Genomic DNA, 26885 nt, shown 5'->3' with positions numbered 1-26885 from the left:
GTTGTGCTTTTTCAGATCCAATGGATAAAAAATTAGAGGGTTACCTTAAGAATGTTTATTCAACAAGGTTTTATTTTACAGCCCCTTGCATGCATTGCGCCTGTCACTGCTGCGGCGGCATTCTGGTTTGAGGCCCTGGAAGAGGCCATCCATACAGCTCCATTGAATTAAATTATTGACAAGCTTAGAACGCTTAAGCTAGCTAACTCATTTGTTTCTGATGCCATTGTTCATTTGACTAAACTAACAGCTAAGAATTCCGGATTCGCCATCCAGGCGCGTAGGGCACTATGGCTTAAATCCTGGTCAGCTGACGTGACTTCAAAGTCTAAATTACTCAACATTCCTTTCAAGGGGCAGACCTTATTCGGGCCTGGCTTGAAGGAAATTATTGCTGACATTACTGGAGGCAAGGGTCATACCCTTCCTCAGGACAGGGCCAAATCAAAGGCCAAACAGTCTAATTTTCGTGCCTTTCGAAATTTCAAGGCAGGAGCAGCATCAACTTCCTCCGCTTCAAAACAAGAGGGAACTGTTGCTCATTCCAGACAGGCCTGGAAACCTAACCTGTCCTGGAACAAGGGCAAGCAGGCCAGAAAGCCTGCTGCTGCCCCCAAGACAGCATGAAGGAACGGCCCCCTATCCGGAAACGGATCTAGTGGGGGGCAGACTTTCTCTCTTCGCCCAGGCGTGGGCAAGAGATGTTCAGGATCCCTGGGCGTTGGAGATCATATCTCAGGGATATCTTCTGGACTTCAAAGCTTCCCCCCCACAAGGGAGATTTCATCTTTCAAGGTTATCAGCAAACCAGATAAAGAAAGAGGCATTCCTAAGCTGTGTGCAAGACCTCCTAGTAATGGGAGTGATCCATCCAGTTCCGCAGACGGAACAAGGACAGGGTTTTTATTCAAATCTGTTTGTGGTTCCCAAGAAAGAGGGAACCTTCAGACCAATCTTGGATCTAAAGATCTTAAACAAATTCCTCAGAGTTCCATCATTCAAAATGGAAACTATTCGGACCATCCTACCCATGATCCAAGAGGGTCAGTACATGACCACAGTGTACTTAAAGGATGCATACCTTCACATACCGATTCACAAGGATCATCATCGGTTCCTAAGGTTTGCTTTTCTAGACAGGCATTACCAATTTGTAGCTCTTCTCTTCAGGTTGGCCACAGCCCTGAGAATTTTTACAAAGGTTCTGGGCTCACTTCTGGCAGTTCTAAGACCGTGAGGCATAGCGGTGGCTCCTTATCTAGACGACATCCTGATACAGGCGTCGGGCTTTCAAATTGCCAAGTCTCATACAGAGTTCTGGCATTTCTGAGGTCGCATGGGTGGAAAGTGAACGTGGAAAAGAGTTCTCTATCACCACTCACGAGTCTCCTTCCTAGGGACTCTTATAGATTCTGTATTGATGAAAATTTACCTGACTGAGTCCAGGTTATCAAAACTTCTAAATGCTTGCCGTGTCCTTCATTCCATTCCACGCCCGTCAGTGGCTCAGTGCATGGAAGTAATCGGCTTAATGGTAGCGGCAATGGACATGGTGCCATTTGCGCGCCTGTATCTCAGACCGCTTCAATTATGCATGCTAAGTCAGTGGAATGGGGATTACTCAGATTTGTCTCCTCTACTAAATCTGGATCAAGAGACCAGAGATTCTCTTCTCTGGTGGCTATCTCGGGTCCATCTGTCCAAGGGTATGTCCTTTCGCAGGCCAGATTGGACGATTGTAACAGATGCCAGCCTTCTAGGTCTGAAGGCTCAGGGATCGTGGACTCAGGAGGAGAAACTCCTCCCAATAAATATTCTGGAATTAAGAGCAATATTCAATGCTCTTCTAGCTTGGCCTCAGTTCGCAACCCTGAGGTTCATCAGATTTCAGTCTGACAACATCACGACTGTGGCTTTCATCAACCATCAAGGGGGAACCAGGAGTTCCCTAGCGATGTTAGAAGTCTCAAAGATGATTCGCTGGGCAGAGTCTCACTCTTGCCACCTGTCAGCGATCCACATCCCAGGCTTAGAAAATACACCTCCCAGTTCTCTAAGTCAGACTTTTCATCCGGGGGAGTGGGAACTCCATCCGGAGGTGTTTGCTCAACTGGTCCATCGTTGGGGCAAACCAGAACTGGATCTCATGGCGTCTCGCCAGAACGCCAAACTTCCTTGTTACGGATCCGGATCCAGGGACACGGGAGCGACGCTGATAGATGCTCTAGCAGCTCCTTGGTTCTTCAACCTGGCTTATTTGTTTCCACAGTTTCCTCTGCTCCCTCGACTGATTGCCAAAATCAAACAGGAGAGAGCATCTGTGATCCTGATGGCGCCTGCGTGGCCACGCAGGACCTGCTATGCAGACCTAGTGGACATGTCATCTCTTCCACCATGGACTCTGCCTCTGAGGCAGGACCTTCTACTACAAGGTCCTTTCAATGATCCAAATCTAATTTCTCTGAGATTGAACGCTTGATTTTATCAAGGCCTGGCTTCTCCGAAAACCTGTAACCAGGAAAATCTACCATAAGATATGGAGTAAATATCTTTATTGGTGTGAATCCAAGAGTTACTCATGGAGTAAGGTTAGGATTCCTAGGATATTGTCCTTTCTCAAAGAGGGTTTGGACAAAGGCTTATCAGCTAGTTCTTTAAAGGGACAGATCTCTGCTCTGTCTATTCTTTTGCACAAGCGTCTGGCAGAGGTTCCAGACATCCAGTCATTTTGTCGGACTCTGGTTAGGATTAAGCCTGTGTTTAAAACTGTTGCTCCCCCGTGGAGCTTAAACTTGGTTCTTAAAGTTCTTCAGGGAGTTCCGTTTGAACCCCTTCATTCCATTGATATTAAACTTTTATCTTGGAAAGTTCTGTTTTTGATGGCTATTTCCTCTGCTCGTAGAGTTTCTGAGTTATCTGCCTTACAATGTGATTCTCCTTATCTGATTTTTCATTCAGACAAGGTAGTTCTGCGTACCAAACCTGGGTTTTTACCTAAGGTGGTTTCTAACAGGAATATCAATCAAGAGATTGTTGTTCCATCAGTGTGTCCTAATCCTTCTTCAAAGAAGGAACGTCTTTTGCATAATCTGGACGTAGTCCGTGCCTTGAAGTTTTACTTACAGGCTACTAAAGATTTTCGTCAAACATCTGCCCTGTTTGTCGTTTACTCTGGACAGAGGAGAGGTCAAAAAGCTTCGGCAACCTCTCTCTCCTTTTGGCTTCGGAGCATAATACGCTTAGCCTATGAGACTGCTGGACAGCAGCCCCCTGAAAGGATTACAGCTCCTTCTACTAGAGCTGTGGCTTCCACCTGGGCCTTAAAAAATGAGGCCTCTGAACAGATTTGCAAGGCTGCGACTTGTTCTTCGCTTCACACCTTTTCAAAATTTTACAAATTTGATACTTTTGCTTCTTCGGAGGCTGTTTTTGGGAGAGAGGTTCTACAGGCAGTGGTTCCTTCCGTTTAAGTTCCTGCCTTGTCCCTCCCATCATCCGTGTACTTTAGCTTTGGTATTGGTATCCCACAAGTAATGGATGATCCGTGGACTGGATACACTTAACAAGAGAAAACATAATTTATGCTTACCTGATAAATTTATTTCTCTTGTAGTGTATCCAGTCCACGGCCCGCCCTGTCCTTTTAAGGCAGGTCTAAATTTTAATTAAACTACAGTCACCACTGCACCCTATGGTTTCTCCTTTCTTGGCTTGTTTCGGTCGAATGACTGGATATGGCAGTGAGGGGAGGAGCTATATAGCAGCTCTGCTGTGGGTGATCCTCATGCAACTTCCTGTTGGGAAGGAGAATATCCCACAAGTAATGGATGATCCGTGGACTGGATACACTACAAGAGAAATAAATTTATCAGGTAAGCATAAATTGTTTTTTTACTAAACTTTCATATAGCCCACAGTTACTTCTATTGTCAAATTTACTTTGCTGCTCTTTCAGCAAATGATACCAAGAGTATTAAAGGGACACTGAATCACAAAAGAAAAAAATTTGAGTTCAGATAGAGCATGCAATTTTCTTAAAGTGAAGGTAAACTTTAATGCGTGAGAGCCTGTTTTTTTTTAAAATACTATTAAAAACTGGGGCACTTTCATTCATCAAATCCGGCTTCCAACAATCACAGCATGGCCTCAAGCAATGACCACCCTGGGGAGAAAGCTGTGATTGGAGGAAGCCGGATTAGTCATTGCTAACGTGTGAAGAGAGGATTTTCAGGAGGGGGAAGCTGCTCTGGCTGTGAAAAGAGGTAAGTTTTTAATCAAAACAAATGCTTTGTAAACTTTGATAAATGAAGGTGCCCCTTTTTTTAATAGTATTTTTTAAAAAAAAGTGTTTTCACTCACCAAAGTTTTTACCTTCACTTTAAATGGAAAGAGTCGCTACTTTCATTACTTTTGGGAATTAAGAACCTGGCAACCAGGAGGAGGCAGACACCCCAGCCAAAGGCTTAATTACTCCAACTCCTCTCATCCCCCAGTCATTCTTTGCCTTTCATCCCAGGAGGTTGGCAGAGACGTGTCAATTTTTAATTTGTCTCTGTCTCTTATGGAGGGTAGTACTCTTTGGCATGGGGCAGGAGTTTTAAGTAGTCCTGTCAGTCTGAGGGCTTGGATGAAAGTTAGAGTCCAGAGATGCAGGGAGAGTCTTTCTGCGAAACTATCCCGACTCATGTTAACAGATCCTTAAGCAATCAGCGTTTAACTTCGCTCCGCTGCCTGCTTTCTCTCAAGTCCATGGCGGAGGCTATGCTACTATCAGTCACTCTTGAAAGGCCGTGTTCCTGTTCCACTGCATAGATTCCAGTAAGATAATTTCATTTTACTTTATTCTATGTACTGTAATGTGAATGTTTCCCGTGAGACTATCGCCTCGCAGGTTTAACTTATAACATAAGGGTCTCAGTGGTCTGTTAGTATCTTGGAATCGAGGGTTAATATCTCCTGAGGGAGGGTTATTGAACAGGGGGGTTCATAAGCATGTTTATGTGATCATCCTGCTTCTATGTGAGGTTTATGGGCTCGTGGTTTGGAACTTTGAGGCCTTTGGAAGTGACGTGGCCTTTTGGACTGTATGGTTCACCCTGTCCGGGCGTGGTTACGCTCTGTTTCCCATTTCCGACAGTGTGTCGACTGAGATATTCTAGTCCGCAGGGGTCTGGTCATAGGAGGTGGTGAGTGCCCCAGCTATTGGTGGTGTATGCATGTGCGAGACCGTGTTCATTTCAGATTCAGTTACGGAGGATTCTGATACTGAGCCGATTATGATTTCAGCTTCAGTGTCCGGTGACGAATCCGGTTTGGCCTCGTTAACTCCTGTCAACCAGTGTTCCATATTTCATATGAGAGCACCATGTTGCTCTGGGAATCGGGTCTGCTGGGGGTCCTGTCATCCAGGGGGCGAGTAACCTACCGATTCTTCCTCCTACACATGCGGGTAACCCAGTGTATGGTTCCTCCACGTGGGGTGGTGTATTCCCCCGGAGGTTGCAGCACGTTTTTGCTTTCAGATATTGTTGGTGAATGTTAGTCTGCAGAGTCCAGGCGTTTCTTTGAGAATGTGCTTGTGTCCTATTGTCCCGTGTCTTCCGCCTTGGGGTGGGCCTCTACCGTTCCCTGCGAGTGTAACTGTTCCGGAGTGTTGTGCCTTTCGTTACAGGATTGCAAGCCTTAGCATGTTGCTTAGACATATTTCTTTTTAATGACACGATGAGCCCACGGATCATCTCAATTACTAATGGGATATTCACCTCCTGGTCAGCAGGAGGCGGCAAAGAGCACCACAGCAAAGCTGTTAAATAGCTCCTCCCTTTCCTCCCACCCCAGTCATTCTCTTTGCCTACGTTAGTGCAAGATTGTGCTACTTTGTTCTAGGGTGTAGCTGTGGTCCATATCAGTCTCTTCAGTAGAGCCTTGGTGGCTTTAAAGCAATGGGAACTTCTGGGACATAATTCTCACTGTGCCTTTGTAAGATGACTCGGGCTTTATCTTTATCCACAGGGCTATGGGAGGGAGAGCACCTCTTAAACCTGCTGGGCTACCCTGCTGTCGGGCAGAGTTAGAGGTAAGTGCTGACTTTTTTTTCTTTTTAAAGACACGATGAGTCCACGGATCATCTTCATTACTTATGGAATATTCACCTCCTGGTCAGCAGGAGGCAAAGAGCACCACAGCGGAGCTGTTAAAGGGACACTGAATCCAATTTTTCTTTCATGATTCAGGTAGAGCATGCATTTTTAAGCAACTTTCTAATTTACTATTCATTTTTCTTCGTTCTCTTGCTATCTTTATTTGAAAAAGAAGGCATCTAAGCTAAGGAGTCAGCCAATTTTTTGTTCAGGACGCTGGACAGAACTTTTTAATGGTAATGTCCAATCGGCAAGGACAACCCAGGTTGTTCACCAAAAATGGGCTGGCATCTAAACTTACATTCTTGCTTTTTAAATAAATATTCCAAGAGCATGAAAAAAATTTGATAAAAGGAGTAAATTAGAAAGTTGCTTAAAATTGCATGCTCTATCTGAATCACAAAAGAAAAAAATTGGGTTCAGTGTCCCTTTAAATAGCTCCCCCCTTCCCTCTCACTCCAGTCATTCTCTTTGCCTACGTTAGTGCTAGGAAGGGGTAAAGTTAGGTGTTGGAAATGATTCTTCAATCAAGAGTTTATTATTTTTAAAGTAGTGCAAGATTGTGCTGCTTTGTTCTTTAATGTAGCCGTAGTCCATATCAGTCTCTTCAGTAGAGCAGTGGTAGCTTTAGAACAATAGGAACTGGTGGGACATAAATCTCACTGTGCCTCCTATACATTTATGCTGCCCTTCTCATGAAAGCCTAAGCACACTTAACTCAGGCTGTATCATTTTCCACAGTGCTATTGGAGGGAGGAGGACCTCTTAAACATGCTGGACTGTTCTGCTGTCAGACAGTGTTAACTTTGTTTATTCTGGGAAAAGTAAACTCAAAGGAAAGTGGCCACTTTAATGTTATCTGGATATCACATAAGGCTTAGACAAAGGGCTCCTTATGTTGGGACATCAATCCCTCCTATTTGGAGGGTATTAGACAGGACAGCCATAAGTACAGGCACTGGGAGTTGAGCTCATTTTTAGTTTATGTAAAGCATTTAAGCCGATCGGGTAATGTGTTTTTGACTAATGCCCACGATGGGCAGGGCTATCATTTCGGATGCTTCCTAAGTTAACTGCGCAGTACTCAGCCATTCTATCGTTGCAATAGCCTGCAGTGGCTCTAAAACTGCATGGTTTTCTAACTCTTTAAGCAAGCGGTTATAGTGCTATTGTGCTTCTGAGCATCCGGATTCTTCCAGTTCTAAGAAAGTTGAGACCAGGGAGTGAGTCCATTTGGCAGGTAGGCACCTCAGCAGAGTTGCTGAGGTGTAAGGGTGTCTGAAATTTGTTTTGTTTAGCTGCTGGGATACTTTTTTCACTATTGCAGTAAAAATGTTTCTCTTAAAATTTAAAGACACTGTAAAATCTAAAGACACACTAACGGTTTTTCTCTTTCATCAATTTTTTTTGGAGATAGAGTAATTTGATTATCTTTTGACCCTTTTTGAGCTATTTCTCATGTAGTAAGAGGTTACCATTTTAAATAAACAGTAACATTTTAATTAAAAAAATGTATTAAATTGTTTTTCTTATTGTGCTTCAGTATGGTCATAGGAGCCGTGCAAAATGTTACTGGCTCCATGTGTTTGGATGCCAATGTGGAACCACCAATCCCTTTCTGTCCCTCATGAGAGGGCTATAAGCTATAGGGAAAAGATTTTTTATGAGCAAAAGCGGATGCTTCTCAGGAGTCTGAGATTAAGAGTATGCCGCAGCTTTCTCCCCAAGAGTCCCAAACATTAACGCCCGCGCAAGCAGTGCCCTGTACTTCTGCTCTAGCGCCTGCTGGAGTTACCTTAAGACATAGCTGCCCTTATGTCTTCCACAATTTCTGATGCGTTGTCTGCTTTTCCTATGCTACAAGGCAAACTTAAGAGGAAAGATAACCATGTTGTCAGTGAGGTTTCTGATGCAATGGTGGCAGTCTCGGATGTACCCTCCCAGGGAACTGAGATGGAGGGTATTGAGGTTCTATCAGAAGGCAAAATTTCAGACTCTGAAAGTTCATTGCCTTTGACTGATTCAGAGGTATTTTTCAGGTTTAAACTAGAACACCACCTCCTGTTACTCAGGGAGGTTTTGGTTACTTTAGACTGTGATTCTACAGTAGTGGTCGCTCCTGCGAACTAGAGTAAATTGGACAGATATTTCGAAGTTCCTTCTTACTCAGACGTTTTTCCAGTGCCAAAGCGAGCTTCGGAGATTGTTTCCAAGGAATGGGAGAGACCAGGTATTCTCTTCTCTCCATCTCCTATTTTCAAAAAGATATTTCCTATAGCTGACGCTATCAGGGAAGGTTAGCAAACAGTTCCTAAGGTGGAAGGGGCTATTTCCACCTTAGCCAAGCGAACTACTATTCCCATTGAGGATAGTTGTGCATTTAAAGATCCCATGGACAAGAAGTTGGAGGATCTACTTTAAAGATTTATGTTCACCGGGATCTGCTGTTGCAACCGGCTGCGTGCATTGCTACTGTCACTAGTGCAGCAGCTTATTGGTTTGATGCTCTGTCAGAGTCTCTCTCCAAGATAGGATTAAAGCTCTGAAGTTAGCTAATGCTTTTATTACGGAAGCTTCTCTGCAAATTACTAAATTGGCAGCTAAGAGTTTGGGGTTCTCTATCCTAGCCCGCAGAGCCTTATGGTTAAAACCTTGGTCTGCGGACGTGTCATCCAAGTCTACGCTTCTAGCGATTCCTTACAAGGGGAAGACCTTGTTTGGACCTGGCCTGACAGAAATTATCTCTGATATCACGGGAGGTAAGGGTCATTTCCTTCCTCAGGATAAGAGAAACAAACAAAGGACAGTAATTTTTTCGTTCCTTTTGAAATTTCAAGGGAAATTCTCTCTCTTCCTCCTCTAAACCAGAACGATCTAAGCCAACTTGGAGACCCAACCAGTCTTGGAACAAGGGTAAATAATCCATGAAGCCTGCTGTTGAGTCCAAAACAGCATGAAGGGCATGCCCCTGATCCAGGACCAGATCTGGTAGGGGGCAGACTTTCCTTCGTTCAGGCTTGGGTTCGGGACATTCAAGATCCCTGGGCAATAGAAATAGTGTCTCAGGGATACAAACTGGAGTTCAAAAATTTTTCTCCCCGAGGAAGATTTCTTCTTTCAAGATTATCTGCAAACCAAATTAAAGAGGCGTTCTTACGTTGTGTAAGAGACCTCTCCTCCCAGGGAGTGATTATTCCCGTTCCAGTACAGGGGCAGGGTTTTAATTCAAATCTGTAGTTACCAAAAAGGAGGGAACCTTCAGACCTATCTTAAACCTCAAGAGTCTAAACAACTTTCTCAGAGTTCCATCATTCAAGATGGAAACTATTCGTACCATTCTTCCATTGATCCAGGAGGGTCAATTCATGACAGTGGTTTTAAATGATGCATATCTACATGTTCCTATCCAGAGATCACAGGTTCCTGAGGTTTGCCTTTCTGGACAAATGCTTTCAGTTCGTGGCTCTTTTTGGTCTGGCCAGGGCACACAGAATTTTCACAAAGGTTCTGGGGTCTCTGCTGGCAGTTCTAAGACCGCGGGGCATTGCGGTGGCACCTTATCTGGATGATATTCTAATCCAGGCGCCATCTTGTCAGCAAGCAAGATCTCATGCCGACGTTGCTATCCTTCCTGTGAACTCACGGGTGGAAGGTAAATCTGGTAGAGAGTTCCTTTATTCCGAAGACAAGGGTGAGTTTCTTGGGAACTCTAATAGATTCTATATCTGAGGATTTTTCTGACAGAGGTCAGGAAATCAAAGATTCTAGATACCGGTCGAGCCCTTCAGTCCACTCCTCGGCCGTCAGTGGCTCAGTGCATGGAAGTAATCGGACTGATGGTGGCGGGAATGGACATCATCCCGTTTGCTCGGTTCCACCTCAGGCCTCTGCAGTTAAACATGCTCAGGCAGTGGAATGGAGATTATGCAGACTTGTGTCCTCAAATAACCCTGGAACAGGAGACAAGGGACACTTCAATGGTTGTGGTCTCTGGATCATCTATCCCAGGGAACTTTCTTTCTTAGACCTTCCTGGGTGATTGTGGCAAGAGATGCCAGCCTTCTAGGGTGGGGGAGCTGTCTGGGGTTCCCTAAAGGCTCAGGGAGTCTGGACTCGGGCAGAGTCTGTTCTTCCTATAAACATCCTGAAACTAAGAGCGATCTTCAGTGCTCTTCTGGCCTGGCCTCAGTTGTCTTCGGCCCAGTTTATCAGATTCCAGTCGGTGGCTTACATCAATCATCAGGGAGGAACGAGGAGTTCCTTAAAGATGACAGAGGTCGAGAAGATAATCCGGTGGGCAGAGGCCCACTCTTGCCATCTGTCAGCGATCCACATCCCAGGGGTGGACAACTGGGAGGCGGACTTTCTGAGCAGGCAGACTTTTCATCCGCGAGAGTGGGAACTTCATCCGGAAGTGTTCTCAAACCTGATAATCAAATGGGGTCGGCCGGAGTTAGATCTCATGGCATCTCGTCAGAATGCCAAGCTCCCGAGATACGCGTCGAGGTCCAGGGATCCCCAGGCGGAACTGATAGATGCTTTAGCGGTTCCTTGGTCCTTCAGCCTTGCATACCTATTTCCCCCGTTTGCGCTTCTTCCTCGGGTCATTGCTCGAATCAAGCAGGAGAGATCCTCATTGCACCTGCTTGGCCTCGCAGGATTTGGTATGCAGATCTGGTGGACATGTCATCACTGCCACCTTGGAGACTTCTGTTGAGGAAGGACCTTCTCATTCAAGGGCCCTTCCTTCACCCAAATCTAGTTTATCTGAAGCTGACTGGAGATTGAACGCTTAATCTTATCCAAGCAGGATTTTTCTGATTCGGTCAGAGACCATGATTCAGGCTTGTAAGCCTGTAACTAGAAAGATTTACCATAAGATGGCGTAAATATCTCTATTGGTGTGAATCCAAGGGCTACTCATGGAGTAGAGTTAGGATTCCAGGATTTGTCTTTTCTCTAAGAAGGTTTGGAGAAGGGTTTATCGACAAGTTCCCTAAAGGGTCAAATCTCTGCCTTATCTGTTTTGTTACACAAACGTCTGGTAGAGGTCCCAGATGTACAATTATTTTGTCAGGCATTGGTTAGAATCAAACCTGTGTTCAAACCAGTTACTCCTCCATGGAGTCTGAATTTAGTTCTCAAAGTTCTTCAAGGGGCTCAGTTTGAGCCTATGCATTCCTTAGATATTAAGTTGTCTTGGAAAGTTTTATTTCTTGTTGCTATCTTCTGCTCGGAGAGTGTCTGAGCTCTCAGCGTTGCAATACTCTTCGCCTTACCTTATTTTCCATTCTGATAAGGTAGTTTTACGTACTAAACTAGGTTTTCTTCCTAAGGTTGTTTCAGACAGGAATATTAATCAGGATATTGTTGTTCCTTCCTTGTGTCCTAATCCTCCTCCTCAGAACGTCTTCTGCACAATTTGGACATTGTCCGTGCTTTAAAATTTTACTTACAAATGACTAAGAACTTTCGTCAGTCCTCTTTGTAAATTTTCTCTGGGAAACATAGAGATCAGAGAGCTACGGCTACCTTTCTTTTTGGCTGAGTATCATCCGTTTTGCATACAAGACTGCTGGACAGCAGCCTCCTGAGAGGGTTACGGCTCATTCCACTAGGGCTGTTGCTTCCTCATGGGCATTCAAAAATGAAGCTTCTGTTTAACAGATTTGCAAGGTTGCAACTTGGTCCTCTCCACACTTTGTCGAAATTCTATACATTTTATACTTTTGCTGAGGCTGCTTTTGGGAGAGGTTCTTCAAGCAGTTGTGCCTTACGTTTAGGTTCCCTGTCTTGTCCCTCCCGTATCATCCGTGTTCTCTAGCTTGGGTATTGTATCCCATAATTAATGAAGATGATTCGTGGACTCGTGTATTTAAAAATAAACAAAATTTATCAGGTAAGCATAAATTTTCTTTAGACACGAGTCCACGGCCCACCCTGTTCTTTTAGACAGGTTGTTTTTTATTAAAACCTTCAGACACCTCTGCACCTTGGCTTTTCCTTTCTCTTCCTAACTTTGGTCGAATGACTGGAGTGGGAGGGAAGGGAGGAGCTGTTTAACAGCTCTGCTGTAGTGCTCTTTGCCGCCTCCTGCTGACCAGGAGGTGAATATCCCATAAGTAATAAAGATGATCCGTGGACTCGTTTCTAAAAAGAAACAAATTTATCAGGTAAGCATACATTTTCTTTTATTCTGGGTTGGTAATAAAGATCTCAAAAGTGGAGCACTTTAATTTCTTGAGGAAGAACTTCTACATATTACAGGAGGGAACTTCGGTGACTGCAACTTATTGTAGGCACTGGGGCTAAGGAGAGTGGTGCTTTTATTAGGCGGACTTTAACTTAGACTCAGTGGTAAAACACAGCCCTACAAGCAGCAGTCCTGGGTTAAATACCTATGTAGGCTATGACACATGTTTAAATATGTAAAGATTTAAATTGGTTAATTACGTTTTGCAGTAAAAGGACTTAATGTGCAGTGTTCTCGTTTTTTCTTTTATTTGGGCTATACCGAGATCATGAGGCAGTAGCCAAATTTGCCCCCAGGATTATTGCAGGCTCAGTGGCTCCCGGTGGCGTAGTTATCACATAGTAATGGCGACCAGGACCTACAGTGTTACGCTAACAATGGGCGGAGCTTCTTATGTCGCCAGTCTATACGCTATTAGGACACTCCCCTGGATAAGATCCAGGATGAGATATAGGCTCTTAAATTGGCTAATTCCTTTATTACAGATGCTTTCTTTTTCGCCGCAGAGCTTTATGGTTATAGCCTTGGTCTGCGGAGGGATGACTTTATTGGGATGAGGTAGTTCAGTTAGTATATTGCCCTGACTACTAAAGCCTGTTCAAAGGTCCAAGGGTTCAGATCCCAGCAGGGCTGATTCAACCCTTCATCCTTCCGAGTTTGATAAAATGATTACCATTAAAATGAGTAATAACTATTACTAGTCGGCTGCCAATTTGGTTAATCCGAGAGCGCTGAAAAAGCATTAGAGAAGGTAGGGGTCATCTTATTCCCCGGGATAAGAGGAACAAACAAGGATGACAGAGTAATTTTCGTTCCTTTCAAAAAAATCGAGGGAAATTGTTATTGATTCAAGGACAGCACGAAGGGCATGACCCGGATATTGTGAGGGGCAGATTTCCTTTTCTACTCGGCTTGGGTTCGAGATGTTCGGTTTCCTCCCTGGGCTTTCGAGTGTGTCCCAGGGATACAGAGTGGAGTTCAAACGTTTTCCTCCCAGAGGCAGGTTTCTGCTTTCAAGATTATCTGCAGGCCAAACAAAAAGAGGCGTTCTTACACTGCATAGGAGTCCTCTCCGACCTGGGAGTGTTTGTTCCTGTCCCAATACAGGAACAGGGTCAAGGTTTTTTATTCCAATCTGTTTGTGGTTTCCAGGAAGAAAAGAGGGACTCTTCAGACCGATTTCGATCTCGAGAGACTAAAGTTTCTTAGAGTACCGTCCGTCAAGGTGGAAACTATTCGTTCCATTCTTATGTTGACAACAGTGGATTTAAAGGATGCGTATTACCATGTTCCCGTTCTTAGGAATCATTACAAGTTCCTAGGTTTTGCCTTTCTGGACAAACACTGCCAGTGTGTGGCGCCTTTTGGTCTAGCCATTGCTCCCAGAATCTTTAAGGTTCTGGGATCCCTGTTGGTGGTGCTTCGGTTATGGGGCTTTACAGGGGCGCCCTATCTGGACGACATCCTAGTTCAAGCACCATCCTTACAACAAGCAAGGTCCTACACTGGTGGGGTGTTATTCTTCCTACTTTCTCACAGGTGGAAGGTAAATTTGGAGTTCCTTAGTCCCAATCTCAGCGATAACCTGTTTTGGGAACGTTAATAGATTCCATGTCAATGAAGATTTTTCTGACTGAAGTCCGGAAATCGGGATTATCAACGCTTGTCTAGTTCTTTAGTCCACTTCTCAGCTATCAGTGGCTCAGTGTATGGAGGGCTGCTGGAAGCATGCTTAGGCAATGGAGTGGAGATTATGCAGATTTGTCTCCTCGGATTCTACTGGAGCAGGAGACGAGGGATTCTCTTCAATGGTGGTTGTCTCTGGATCTTCTCTTCCAGGTAACCTGTTTTCTCTGTCACTGTCTTGGGTGATTGTGTCATCAGATGCCTGGCTTCTAGGGTGGTGAGCAGTCTGGGGTTTCCTAAAGGCTCATGAAGTTTGGATTCGGTCAGTCGGTTGTTTCTATAAACTTCTTGGAATTGAGAATGGTCTTCAATGCTTTTTTGGTCTGGCCCTAGTTAGCTGTGGTTCAGCTTGCTGGGTCCAGTCAGACAACATGACTTCAGTCGCTTAGGTCAATCGGGGAGGAACGGTGAGTTCCTTAGCAATGACAAATTTCGGTGGGTGACCCATTCTTGCTACCTGTTGGCGAGCCTCATCCCAGGTGGACATCTGGGAGGTGGTCTTCCTGAACATACTTTTAATTCGGGGGAGTGGTATTCCTTCCGGAAGTGTTTTTTCTAGCCTGATTCTCGAGTGGAGTCCGCCGGGATTAGATTTCATGGCATTTTTGACAGAATGTCAAGCTCCTGAGATACGGTGCAGGGTCCTGGGACCACCAGGCGGAACTGACAGTGCCTTGGTTTTTCAGTATGGCATACCTGTCCCCTTTGTTGGCGCTTACTTTTTAAGTCACGGCTCGAATCAAGCAGGAGACAACGTCGGTAATTCAGCCTCTGCTTGGCTTTGCAGGATTTGGTATGCAGACCTGGTGGACATGTATTCTCTGCCATCTGGGAGACTTTTGTGAGGGAAGGACCTTCTAATTCAAGGGTCCTTACTTTTCCCAAATCTAGTTTCTCTGAAGCTGACTGAGGATTGGACATTAACTCCTAGCCAGACGTGGTTGTTCTGTCCCGGTTATGGAGACCATGATTTAGGCTCGCAAGCCTGTTACACAACGTTTACCAAAAGATATAGACTAAATATATTTTTTGGTATCGCTCCAATGGCTTCTCTTGGAGTAGTTGGGATTCCTAGAAATTTGTTTTTTCTCCAAGAAGATTGGAGAAAGGCTTACCCATAAGTTTTCTAGAGGGTCTAATCTTGGCTTGCTCTATTTTGTTTCTCTACCATCTGGCGGATGTTCCAGATGTACAAATTGTCAGGTCTTGGTTAGATTCAGACCCTTGTTCAGATCGGTCACTACTTTATGGATTTTTTTATGGATATGAATTTTGTTCCTAAGGTCGAGGGACTCCGTTTGAACCTATACATTACTGAGATATTAAGTTATTTTGGAAAGTTTAATTTCTTCTACTTGTAGAGTGTCAGAGCTCTCGGTTTTGTAGCGGGAGTCTCCTTACTTTGTTTCACTCAGATAAGGTAGTTATTTTTTTTTGTGCTAATTTAGGATTTTTTCCTATGGTTGTTTATGTAGAGGAACATTATTCTGTAAATTGTGGTTCCTCTTGTGTCCTAATCCTTCTCTCAGAAGGAACGACTTCTGCAATTTTGGACGTGGTCCGTGTTTTGAGGGTTTTTTCCTGCAGGCGACTAGGGACTTTAGTCAGTCTTCTTTCTCTGGTTTTCTCAGGGAAACATAAAGGTTGGAAAGCTTCGGCTATTTCTCTTTCCTTTTGGCTGACTATTGGACCCTTTGTTTATTTGACTGCTGGGCAGCAGTCTCCGGAGGGAGTTACGGTTTATTTCATGAGGGCTGTTTCCTCATGGGTATTCAAGGATGAGTCTTCTGTTGAACAGATTTGCTAGGCTGCAACTTGGTACTCTCTTCACAAAGTTCTACAACTTTGACATTTTTTACTTAGCTGAGGCAGTTTGCGGGAGAGAGGTTCTTCAAGCAGTGGTGTCTTCTGTTTAGGTTCCCTGTCTTGTCCCTCCCGTATCTGCGTACTCTAGCTTTGGTATTGGATACCATTAGTAATTGAGATCTGTGGACTCATCGTGTCATTTAAAAAGAAAACAAAATGTATGCTTACCTGATGAATTTATTTCTTTTTTGACACGAGTCCACAGCCTGCCCTGTTCTTGTAAGACAGGTTTTTGGGTTCTGTAAACTTCAGACACCTCTGCACCTTGGCTTTTCCTTTCTTTCCTTAACTTTGGTCGAATGACTTGGGAGGGTAGGGAGGAGCTATTTAACAGCTTTGCTGTGGTGCTCTTTGCTGCCTCCTGATGACCAGGAGGTGAATATACCATTAGTAATTGAGATGATCCGTGGACTCACCCACCCGTAATTTTATGTGGGGCGTCCTTATATTCTTCTGGCACATTTTCGCCCTGATATTTCTTTTACTGTTCCTTGTTCCTCGGCAGAATGACTGGGGGATGAGGGGAGTGGGAGGAGTATTTAAGCCTTTGGCTGGGTTGTCTTTGCCTCTTCCTGGTGGCCAGGTTCTTAATTCCCAAAAGTAATGAATGCAGCTGTGGACACTCCATCAGAACAAAAGGAAATTATCAGGTAAGCATAATTTGTTTTTAAGCAACTTTCTAATTTACTCCTATTAGCAAATGTTCTTTATTCTCTTGGTATCTTTATTTGAAAAGCAAGAATGTAAGTTTAGATGCCGGCCCATTTTTGGTGAACAACCTGGGTTGTTCTTGCTGATTGGTGGATAAATTCATCCACCAATAAACAAGTGCTGTCCAGGGTTCTGTACTTTTTCAAATCAAGATAGCATGAGAAAAAAGAAATGAATAGGAGTAAAGTAGAAAGTTGCATAAAATTGCTGATCTATCTGAATCGTGAAAGAAACAATTTTGGTTCATTATCCCTTTAAGCAAATTTGGTTATGGAAATATCCTTCAAAATAGTTTAAAATTGCATGTTCTATCTAGGGCTGCAACAACTAATCGGTAAGTTTGATCATAAAAATAGTTGTATCGGATAGAAAGAAAAAAATAAAAATGTTTGCACAATACCTTGTGCAGGAGTTCATTGGATTGAAGCAGCTAGTGCTGTGCAATTAACCAACTAATCGCTGACCACCTAATTGATAATGAGATTCTTTGACAGCTATTTTTATGATCAATCTTACCGATTAGTAGTTGCAGCCCTAGTTCTATCTGAATAGTGAAAGAAATGGAAGTCATTTTTCTTGCATTTCATATTCCTTTAAGGTATTGCAGAATTTCCCAATAAACTGGTAAATGAAATCCTATTTATGTAGTGTTGCCAAAATGTTCAACTCCTAGAAAACCTTATAATTTAGATATTAAAACCTTTTGCTTATACCATCCTGTTACTCAAGCGCTTCCTTTCTTGTGACTTTTAGGATAACTGGGAGGAAGGGGAAGAGGAGGAAGTGGAGGAAGAAGACAGCACATCAGAAGACGAACAAGATATGAGTGTGGAGAAAGTAAATGGGGATTCTGATTTGGACCCTGGGAATGAAAGTGAGGGAGAGTAGATTTCCTGGTTCTTCTATAAAGGAACATTGCTCTCAGGTTATCAGACCTCACCCGCTGATCACTGTGCTGGCTTGAACAGCAGCAGAGTTTAAGGACGGCTTTCATTTCAGGAACTCTGTACATTTCAACCTTCAGAATGTTAACCATTTCTGCCTTTATCACGACCTTCCAACAGTGTCACCTGCTCATCTGACCAGCTCTAGTACAGTCCTAGCTGTGGATATTTTATTTGAGTTTGGAATAAATTGTCACTACCATTATATGGTACCTGTTTTGTTTAACAGCACAGTGGGTTCAAAATGTCAGTTTCAAAAAGTGTTGCTGTCTCGCAAATTGCAATGCATTTCATGCCCTCCTGGTGTTGCACAGCGTTTATACAGTAATGCCGTGTGAGGCGCCCTGGGATAGCTTGACAAATGCTATCCTTTCATTACTTAAGGATGATTCTTCTAACAAACCCTGCTAGATAATGTTATATTCACGGAGTTCATACCTTGGGCACAAAACCAACCATGGCCTGTAGGTTGCAGATGTGTAAAACACCAGTTGACAAAAATCCACCTAACAGACCAGCTTGACAATGTAATTTTTTTTTCACCCCCACGGTGAAACTTCTCTTTAATTTTAAGTAAGCCTGATTTTTATACATAAATTAATGTACTTTTCCTTTGTGCTTCTAAGAAATCGCAAACCTGTGAAGATTTTTTTTGTTTTTAACTGATTGTACATAACAATCCTGCAGAAATATGTTCTTCTCAGTTGCAAACCAGATAAAGAATGTGGAATTTTTTTTATATATATACTTTGCATTGCAGAGTTGTGGTTCTTTTGTAATCCAATATCAAATCTGTTTGAACTTTATTTTTTTGAGAGCGGTCTGTAGCGCTTTAAATAACCTCCTGTATAATGTACAGTATATTTGTCTATAAACTGAACTGTTATGGCAACTTAATACCGCCTCCTTTGTAAAGTGAATAAAAGTATAGTTCTCCTTTAACCAGAACTGTTGGATTACTTTCTCTGGGGTTTGTTCTCATTGTGTGCTTTATATATTACTCATTTTAGCTGTGGGTTCTAAGTGATATAAAAGTGCGTTACGGCGTCTTATTATTGCACTGATGCTTAAATAGAATGGGTTAAACACTGCAAAGAAGCTACACTTAGTAAATCGGCTTCAGAACACCAATTCCCTAGTGGGACCTAACAATGTATTTGGTGAGGAGAGTTGTGTGTAGCCACTGACCAGCAGCTAATACTCTGTAGTACATGGTTACTCCTGAGCCTACCTAAATATGCTTTTTAACAAAGGATACTGTTAAGAGATCCTCCCAGGCATGAAGATGCAAATACTTTTAACTCCAATATCTATCTAATTGTGCTTTTCTTTTTAATGACACCATGAGTCCATGGATCATCTTAATTACTAATGTGAATACCTCTCCTGCCCTGCAGGAGGTGGCAAAGAGCACCTACAGCAAAGCTGTTAAATAGCGCCTCCCTTCCACCCCAGTCATTCTCTTTGCCTACGTTAAGTGCAAGGAGGTGGTAAATTAGATGTTAGAAAAGATTCTTCAATGAAGAGTTTATTATTTTTAAAGTGGTACAAGATTGTGCTGCTTTGTCCTAGGGTGTAGTTGTAGTCCATATCAGTCTCTTCAGTAGAGCAATGGGAACTGGTGGGACATAATTCTCACTGTGCCTCTCATAGATTGTATGCTGCCCTGATTATGAAAGTCTGAGGGTATATACTCAGTCCTTTTTTTATTTCCACAGGCCAATGTGAGGGAGAGAACCTCAAGCCGGGTGAGATGCCTTTACTGCCGGTGCAGATTTCTAAGGCAAGTGCTAATTTATTTTCTGGTGTATGCACACAGAAAAAATTGGCTTTTATATACAAAAAATGGACACAAGATGACATCCCTAGAGTGAGGATAAGTCATAGAACAGTTAATGCAGGCACTGGGGACGTGGGGAAGTAGCTTTTATGTTTGGTTCAACAGGATAGGAACTCCAAACGGCTTTATTTTACTAAAATAAGCAGCCGACCGGGAGGTTTATTTCTTTAAGAAGAGTACACAGATCATCTTAATTACTAATGGAATTTCTCTTGTAAGGTGTATCCAGTCCACGGATTCATCCATTACTTGTGGGATATTCTCCTTCCCAACAGGAAGCTGCAAGAGGATCACCCACAGCAGAGCTGTCTATATAGCTCCTCCCCTAACTGCCACCCCCAGTCATTCTCTTGCAGCTCTCGACAAGGGAAGTAGCTAGAGATGTGGTGAATTTATGTAGTTTATCTTCAATCAAAAGTTTATTATTTTCAAATGGTACCGGAGGCAGAAAGTTGAAGTCTGCCTGAGGTTTTTGATGATCTTAGCGGTTTGTAACTAAGATCCACTGCTGTTCTCGCACATAACTGAAGAGATGGGTAACTTCAGCTGGGGGAATAGCATGCAGGTTTACCTGCTCTGAGGTATGTGCAGTTATAAATTTTTCTAGAGATGATAGACTAGAAAATGCTGACCGTGCCTGATTTATTTAAGGTAAGCCTGATTACAGTGATTTAATAACGACTGGTATCATGCTTTCTGTAAAGGGTAATATTTTTGTTATTTACTCATTACTGAATAGATGTAACGTTTGCTTGATGTATATAAACGTTGATTACAAATGGTGATTAAACTTTATTCTGGGGCCCAGTTTTTCCACATGGCTGACTAGATTTTGCCTAGGGATAGTTTTTTAAGGCCCTCTCACTGTGAGTACATGTTGAGAGGGGCCTATTTTCGTGCCTTAATTGCGCAGTAGTTTTACAGCTTGAGACATCCAGCTTCCCTGAAGGAGTCCCCTGAACATATAGGACCTCTCTAAGGGGTTTTTGTGCCTTCCAAAGTCGTATGGGCAGGTAGGGCCACAGTAGAGCTGTGGCAGTTTGTTGTGACTGTTTAAAAACGTTTATCGGGATTTTATCCGGTTTTGAAACTAAGGGGTTAATCATCCATTGCAAGTGGGTGCAATGCTCTTTCAGCCTATTATACACACTTTAAAAATTTCGTAAAAATTAATGCTTTTTTCACTGTTTTGCAGTTTCAGTGATTGGTTTTTTTTTTCTCTTAAAGGCACAGTATCGTTGTTTTTTGCTTGTTCAGTTAAAGTGTTTTCCAAGCTTGCTGGTCTCATTACTAGTCTGTTTAAACATGTCTGACATAGAGGAAACTCATTGTTCATTATGTTTAGAAGCCATTGTGGAACCCCCTTTTAGAATGTGTACCAAATGCACTGATTTTACTATAGATTACAAAGACCATATTCTGGCTTTAAAAAATTCATCCCCAGAAGAAATTGACAATGAGGAAGTTATGCCGTCTAACTATCCCCACGTGTCAGAACCTATAACTCGCACTCAGGGGACGCCAAGTACATCTAGCACGCCCATTGCATATTCCTTGCAAGACATGGCGGCAGTTATGAATCATACCCTTACAGAGGTATTATCTAAACTGCCAGGATTGCAAGGAAAGCGAGACAGCTCTGGGACTAGAATACAGAGCTCTGACGCTTTAGTGGCTATGTCTGCTACACCCTCACAATGTGCTGAAGCAGGGGAGCTTCAGTCTGTGGGTGATTATTCTGATTCAGGGAAGATACTTCAACCTGATTCTGATATGTCTACATTTAAATTTAAGCTTGAGCACCTCCGCATATTGCTCAGGGAGGTCTTAGCAACTCTGGACGACACTGACGCTATTGTAGTCACAGAGAAATTATGTAGATTGGATAAATACTATGCAGTACCTACTTACACTGATGTTTTTCCAATCCCTAAGAGGTTTTCTGAAATTATTACTAAGGAATGGGATAGACCCAGGTGTACCATTCTCTCCCCCTCCTATTTTTAACCCCTTAATGACCACAATGTACCCTGTATGTCACTGGTCATTAAGGGTTTTTTCACGACATGATAGCACAATTCTAACAAGAACACCCTATTATTAATGCCCTCCCTCCAGAAGGCTTTGTGGAATAGAGCAGTCTTAACGCTGGTGGCAAGACCGCGCTATAAAACAAATCCCAAAAAAAGGCCAGCGACATACAGGGTATGTCGCTGGTCCTTAAGGGGTTAAAAAGATGTTTCCTATAGACGCCGCTACACCGGACTTGTGGCAGACGGTCCCTAAGGTGGAGGGAGCAGTTTCTACTCTAGCTAAGCGTACCACTATTCCTGTCAAGGACAGTTTTGCTTTTCTAGATCCAATGGACAGAAAATTATAGGGTTACCTTAAAATTTTTATTCAACAAGGTTTTATTCTCCAGCCTCTTGCATGCATTGCCCCAGTCACTGCTGCTGCGGCTTTCTGGTTTGAGTCTCTAGAGGAGGCTCTACAGGTTGAAACCCCGTTGGAAGAGATTATTGACAAGCTTAGGGCCCTTAAGCTAGCTAATTCATTTGTTTCTGACGCCGTTGTTCATTTAACCAAGCAAACTGCTAAAAATTCAGGTTTTGCTATTCAGGCGCGTAGGGCGCTATGGCTTAAATCCTTGTCAGCTGACGTGACTTCAAAGTCTAAACTTCTCAACATTCCCTTCAAAGGACAGACCCTATTCGGGCCTCGACTGAAGGAGATCATTTCTGACATCAATGGAGGAAAAGGTCACGCCCTTAAGACAGGTCCAACAAATTAAGGACCAAACAGTCTAGTGTTCGGCCCTTTCGAAACTTCAAGAGTGGCGCAGCCTCAACTTCTTCTAACACAAAACAAGAGGGAACTTTTGCCCAGTCTAAGCCGGTCTGGAGACCTAACCAGGCTTGGACCAAGGGGAAACAGAGGCAGCAGCAGGCTTTTTGGCCTAAGACAGCATGAAGGAACAGCCCCCGACCCGGAAACGGATCTAGTAGGGGGCAGACTCTCTCTCTTCGCCCAGGCTTGGGCAAGAGATGTCCAGGATCCCTGGGCATTGGAAATTGTATCCAAGGGTTATCTTCTGGAATTCAAAACCTCTCCCCCAAAAGGGAGATTTTATCTCACATTTATCTGTAAACCAGATAGAGAGAGGCATTCTTACATTGTGTTCGAGACCTCCTAGTTATGGAAGTGATCCACCCAGTTCCAAAGGATGAACAGGGGCAGGGCTTCTATTCAAATCTGTTTGTGGTTCCCAAGAAAGAGGGAACATTCAGACCAATTTTAGATCTCAAGATCTTAAACAAATTTCTCAGTCCCATCCTTCAAGATGGAGACTATTCGAACCATCCTTCCTATGATCCAGGAGGGTCAATATATGACTACCGTAGACTTAAAGGATGCTTATCTTCACATCCCGATACACGAAGATCATTGTTTTCTCAGGTTTGCCTTTCTAGACAGGCACTACCAGTTTGTGGCTCTTCCCTTCGGCTTGGCCACGGCACCAAGAATCTTTAAGAAGGTTCTAGGGTCCCTCCTAGTGGTCCTTAGGCCGCGGGGTATAGCAGTAGCCCCTTACTTAGATGACATTCTAATACAGGCGACAACTTTTCAAATCGCAAGGTTCCATACAGACATTGTTCTGGCATTTCTGAGGTCCCATGGGTGGAAGGTGAATGAAGAAAAGAGTTCTCTATCACCTCTAACAAGTTTCATTCCTGGGGACTCAGATTCGGTAGAAATGAAGATTTACCTATCAAACGAAGGCCAGATTGTCAAAACTTCTAGACTCTTGCCGTGTTCTTTATTCCACTTCTCGTCCTTCAGTGGCTCAGTGTATGGAAGTAATCGGTTTAATGGTAGCGGCAATGGACATAGTACCGTTTGCCCACCTACATCTAAGACCGCTGCAACTCTGCATGCTCAGTCAGTGGAATGGGGATTACACAGATTTGTCCCCTCTACTAAATCTGGATCAAGAAACCAGGGATTCTCTTCTCTGGTGGCTGTCAGGTCCATCTGTCCAAGGGGATGAGCTTCCGCAGGCCAGATTGGACTATAGTAACGACAGATGCCAGCCTTCTGGGGTGCAGTCTGGAACTCCCTGAAGGCTCAGGGCTCGTGGACTCAGGAGGAGGCACTCCTTCCGATAAACATTCTGGAACTAAGAGCGATTTTCAATGCTCTTCAGGCGTGGCCTCAGCTAGCTGGGGTCAGGTTCATCAGATTTCAGTCGGACAATATCACGACTGTAGCCTACATCAACCATCAGGGGGGGGACAAAGAGTTCCCTAGCAATGATGGAGGTTTCAAAGATAATTCTATGGGCAGAGGTTCACTCTTGCCATTTATCAGCTATCCATATCACAGGTGAACTGGGAGGCGGATTTTCTAAGTCGGCAGACTTTTCATCCGGGAGAATGGGAACTCCATCCGGAGGTTTTTGCTCAGTTGATTCAACTTTGGGGCAAACCAGAACTGGATCTCATGGCGTCTCGCCAGAACGCCAAGCTTCCTTGTTATGGGACCAGGTCCAGGGACCCCAAGGCAAAGCTGATGGATGCTCTAGCAGCGCCTTGGTCCTTCAACCTGGCTTATGTGTTTCCTCCGTTTCCTCTGCTCCCTCGTCTGATTTCCAAGTTCAGGCAGGAGAGAGCTTCGGTGATTTTGATAGCACCTGCGTGGCCACGCAGGACTTGGTATGCAGACCTGGTGGACATGTCATCCTGTCCACCATGGACCCTGCCGCTGATTCAGGACCTTCTACTTCAGGGTCCTTTCAACCATCCAAACCTAATTTCTCTGCGTCTGACTGCTTGGAGATTGAACACTTGATTTTATCAAAGCGTGGTTTCTCTGAATCGGTCATAGATACCTTAATTCAGGCTTGAAAGCCTGTCACCAGGAAAATCTATCATAAGATATGGTGTAAATATCTTCATTGGTGCGAATCCAAGGGTTACTCATGGAGTAAGGTCAGGATTCCTAGAATATTATCTTTTCTCCAAGAAGGATTGTCGGCTAGTTCCTTAAAGGGACAGATTTCTGCTCTGTCCTTTTGCACAAGCGTTTGGCTAATACTCCAGACGTTCAGGCGTTTTGTCAGGCTTTAGTTCGAATCAAGCCTGTGTTTAAACCTGTTGCTCCGCCATGGAGTCTAAATTTAGTTCTTAAAGTTCTTCAAGGGGTTCCGTTTGAAACTTTGCATTCCATAGATATCAAGCTGTTGTCTTGGAAAGTTCTGTTTTTGGTAGCTATCTCCTTGGCTCAATGAGTTTCGGAGTTATTGGCTTTACAATGTGATTCTCCTTATCTCATTTTCCATGCTGATAAGGTAGTGTTGCGTACCAAACCTGGGTTTCTTCCTAAGGTGGTATCTAATAAGAATATCAATCAGGAGATTGTTGTTCCTTCACTATGTCCTAATCCTCCAAAGAAGGAACGTCTATTACACAATCTTGACGTGGTCCGTGCTTTAAAATTCTATTTACAAGCCACTAAAGATTTTCAGCAAACATCTGCTTTGTTTGTGGTTTACTCTGGACAGAGGAGAGGCCAAAAGGCTTCAGCAACTTCTTTCTTTTTGGTTAAGAAGCATAATCCGCTTTGCTTAAGAGACTGCTGGCCAGCAGCCTCCTGAGAGAATTACAGCTCATTCCACTAGAGCAGTAGCTTCCACATGGGCTTTTAAAAATAAGGCTTCTGTTGAACAGATTTGTAAGGCGGCGACTTGGTCTTCGCTTCATACCTTTTTCTAAATTCTACAAATTTGATACTTTTGCTTCTTCGGAGGCTGTTTTTGGGAGAAAGGTCTTATAGGCAGTGGTGCCCTCAGTTTAAGCGCCTGCCTTGTCCCTCCCTTCATCAGTGTCCTATAGCTTTGGTATTGGTATCCCACAAGTAATGGATGAATCCGTGGACTGGATACACCTTACAAGAGAAAACAATTTATGCTTACCTGATAAATTTATTTCTCTTGTGGTGTATCCAGTCCATGGCCCGCCCTGTCATTTTAAGGCAGGTGTTTAATTTTTAAACTAGTCACCACTGCACCCTATAGTTTCTTCTTTCTCTTGCTTGTCTTCGGTCGAATGACTGGGGATGGCAGTAAGGTGAGGAGCTGTATAGACAGCTCTGCTGTGGGTGATCCTCTTGCAGCTTCCTGTTGGGAAGGAGAATATCCCACAAGTAATGGATGAATCCGTGGACTGGATATACCACAAGAGAAATAAATTTGTCAGGTAAGCATACATTTCTCCAACATTGGTGTGTCCGGTCCACGGCGTCATCCTTACTTGTGGGGGAATATTCTCTTCCCCAACAGGAAATGGCAAAGAGCACAGCAAAAGCTGCCCATATAGCCCCTCCTCAGGCTCTGCCCCCCAGTCATTCTCTTTGCCGCTCTGAACAAGTAGCATCTCCACGGAGATGGTAAAGAGTATGTGGTGTTAGTTGTAGTTATTTATTCTTCTATCAAGAGTTTGTTATTTTAAAATAGTGCTGGTTTGTACTATTTACTCAAACAGAAAAGGATGAAGAGTTCTGTTTAAAAAGAGTGATTTTAGCAGCAGTAACTCAAATCAATTGCTGTTCCCACGCAGGACTGTTGAGCCCAGAGAACTTCAGTTGGGGGGAACAGTTTGCAGACTTTTCTGCTCAAGGTATGACTAGTCCATTTTCTAACAAGACTTTGTAATGCTAGAAGACTGTCATTTTCCCTCTTAGGGATCGGTAAGCCATTTTCTTAGACTCATAACGGAATGAAGGCTTATTAATGGGCTATATACTGGTTGACACTATTGTGGGCTAAATTGATTGCTTTATTCGATATTTATGTGGTTTAGAGTGTTTTTAGAACTTGAAAAGAATTGGTAACTTTTTTAGGTGCCAGGCAGTCGTTTAGACACCTTTCCCAGTCAGGAAGGGCCTTTCACTCTAGTAGGCAGAGCCTCATTTTCACGCCTTAATTGTGCAGTTTCTTTTGGATGCAGTGCATGCAGCTTCATGTGAGAGGGTCCGGTGGACATTAAAAACGTTCCTGGAAGGCTTATTTCTGTGGCAAATAACCCCCAAGGACAGGTGAACCCGCAGCAAACTCTGTGGCTGGGACTGTAGTGGGTTTAAAATTGTAAATTGTTAAAACAGCTCCGGTTTCCTCATTTAAGGGGTTACAAGTCTGAAAATTGGGGTGCAATACTTTTAAGGCATTAAGACAATGGGGTGCAAATTTGGTAAAGATCGGATGTTTCCTTCATAGTTTTTCACACATTCAGAAATAAAGTGTGCTCTGTTTAACATTTAAAGAGACAGTAACGGTTTTGTTTAAAAACGGTTTTATTGCATTAATAGCCTGTGTAAGCCTGTCTAACATGTCTGTACCTTCAGATAGAACATGTTCTGTATGTATGGAGGCCAAGGTGGTCCCCCCTTTA

At 43.5% G+C, this 26885-nt stretch overlaps 1 protein-coding gene across 1 annotated transcript in view; it reads left to right on the top strand.

Moving 5' to 3' along the window:
- The window catches only part of WDR43 (WD repeat domain 43), a 62440-nt gene extending 43898 nt beyond the window's left edge, over window positions 1–18542 (top strand). Inside the window, exon 18 of the mRNA XM_053712645.1 lies at window positions 17410–18542. Coding sequence (XP_053568620.1) covers window positions 17410–17544 — 135 coding nt within the window. The 3' untranslated portion in view covers window positions 17545–18542. The remainder of the gene's footprint in view (window positions 1–17409) is intronic.
- The last annotated feature ends 8343 nt before the right edge of the window (window positions 18543–26885 follow it).

The sequence above is a fragment of the Bombina bombina genome, chromosome 4 (genome assembly GCF_027579735.1).
Source record: "Bombina bombina isolate aBomBom1 chromosome 4, aBomBom1.pri, whole genome shotgun sequence".
Classification (NCBI taxonomy): Eukaryota; Metazoa; Chordata; class Amphibia; order Anura; family Bombinatoridae; genus Bombina; species Bombina bombina.
Note: the sequence above shows the minus strand (reverse complement) of the source record. Positions and strands in the feature narration are given on the sequence as shown.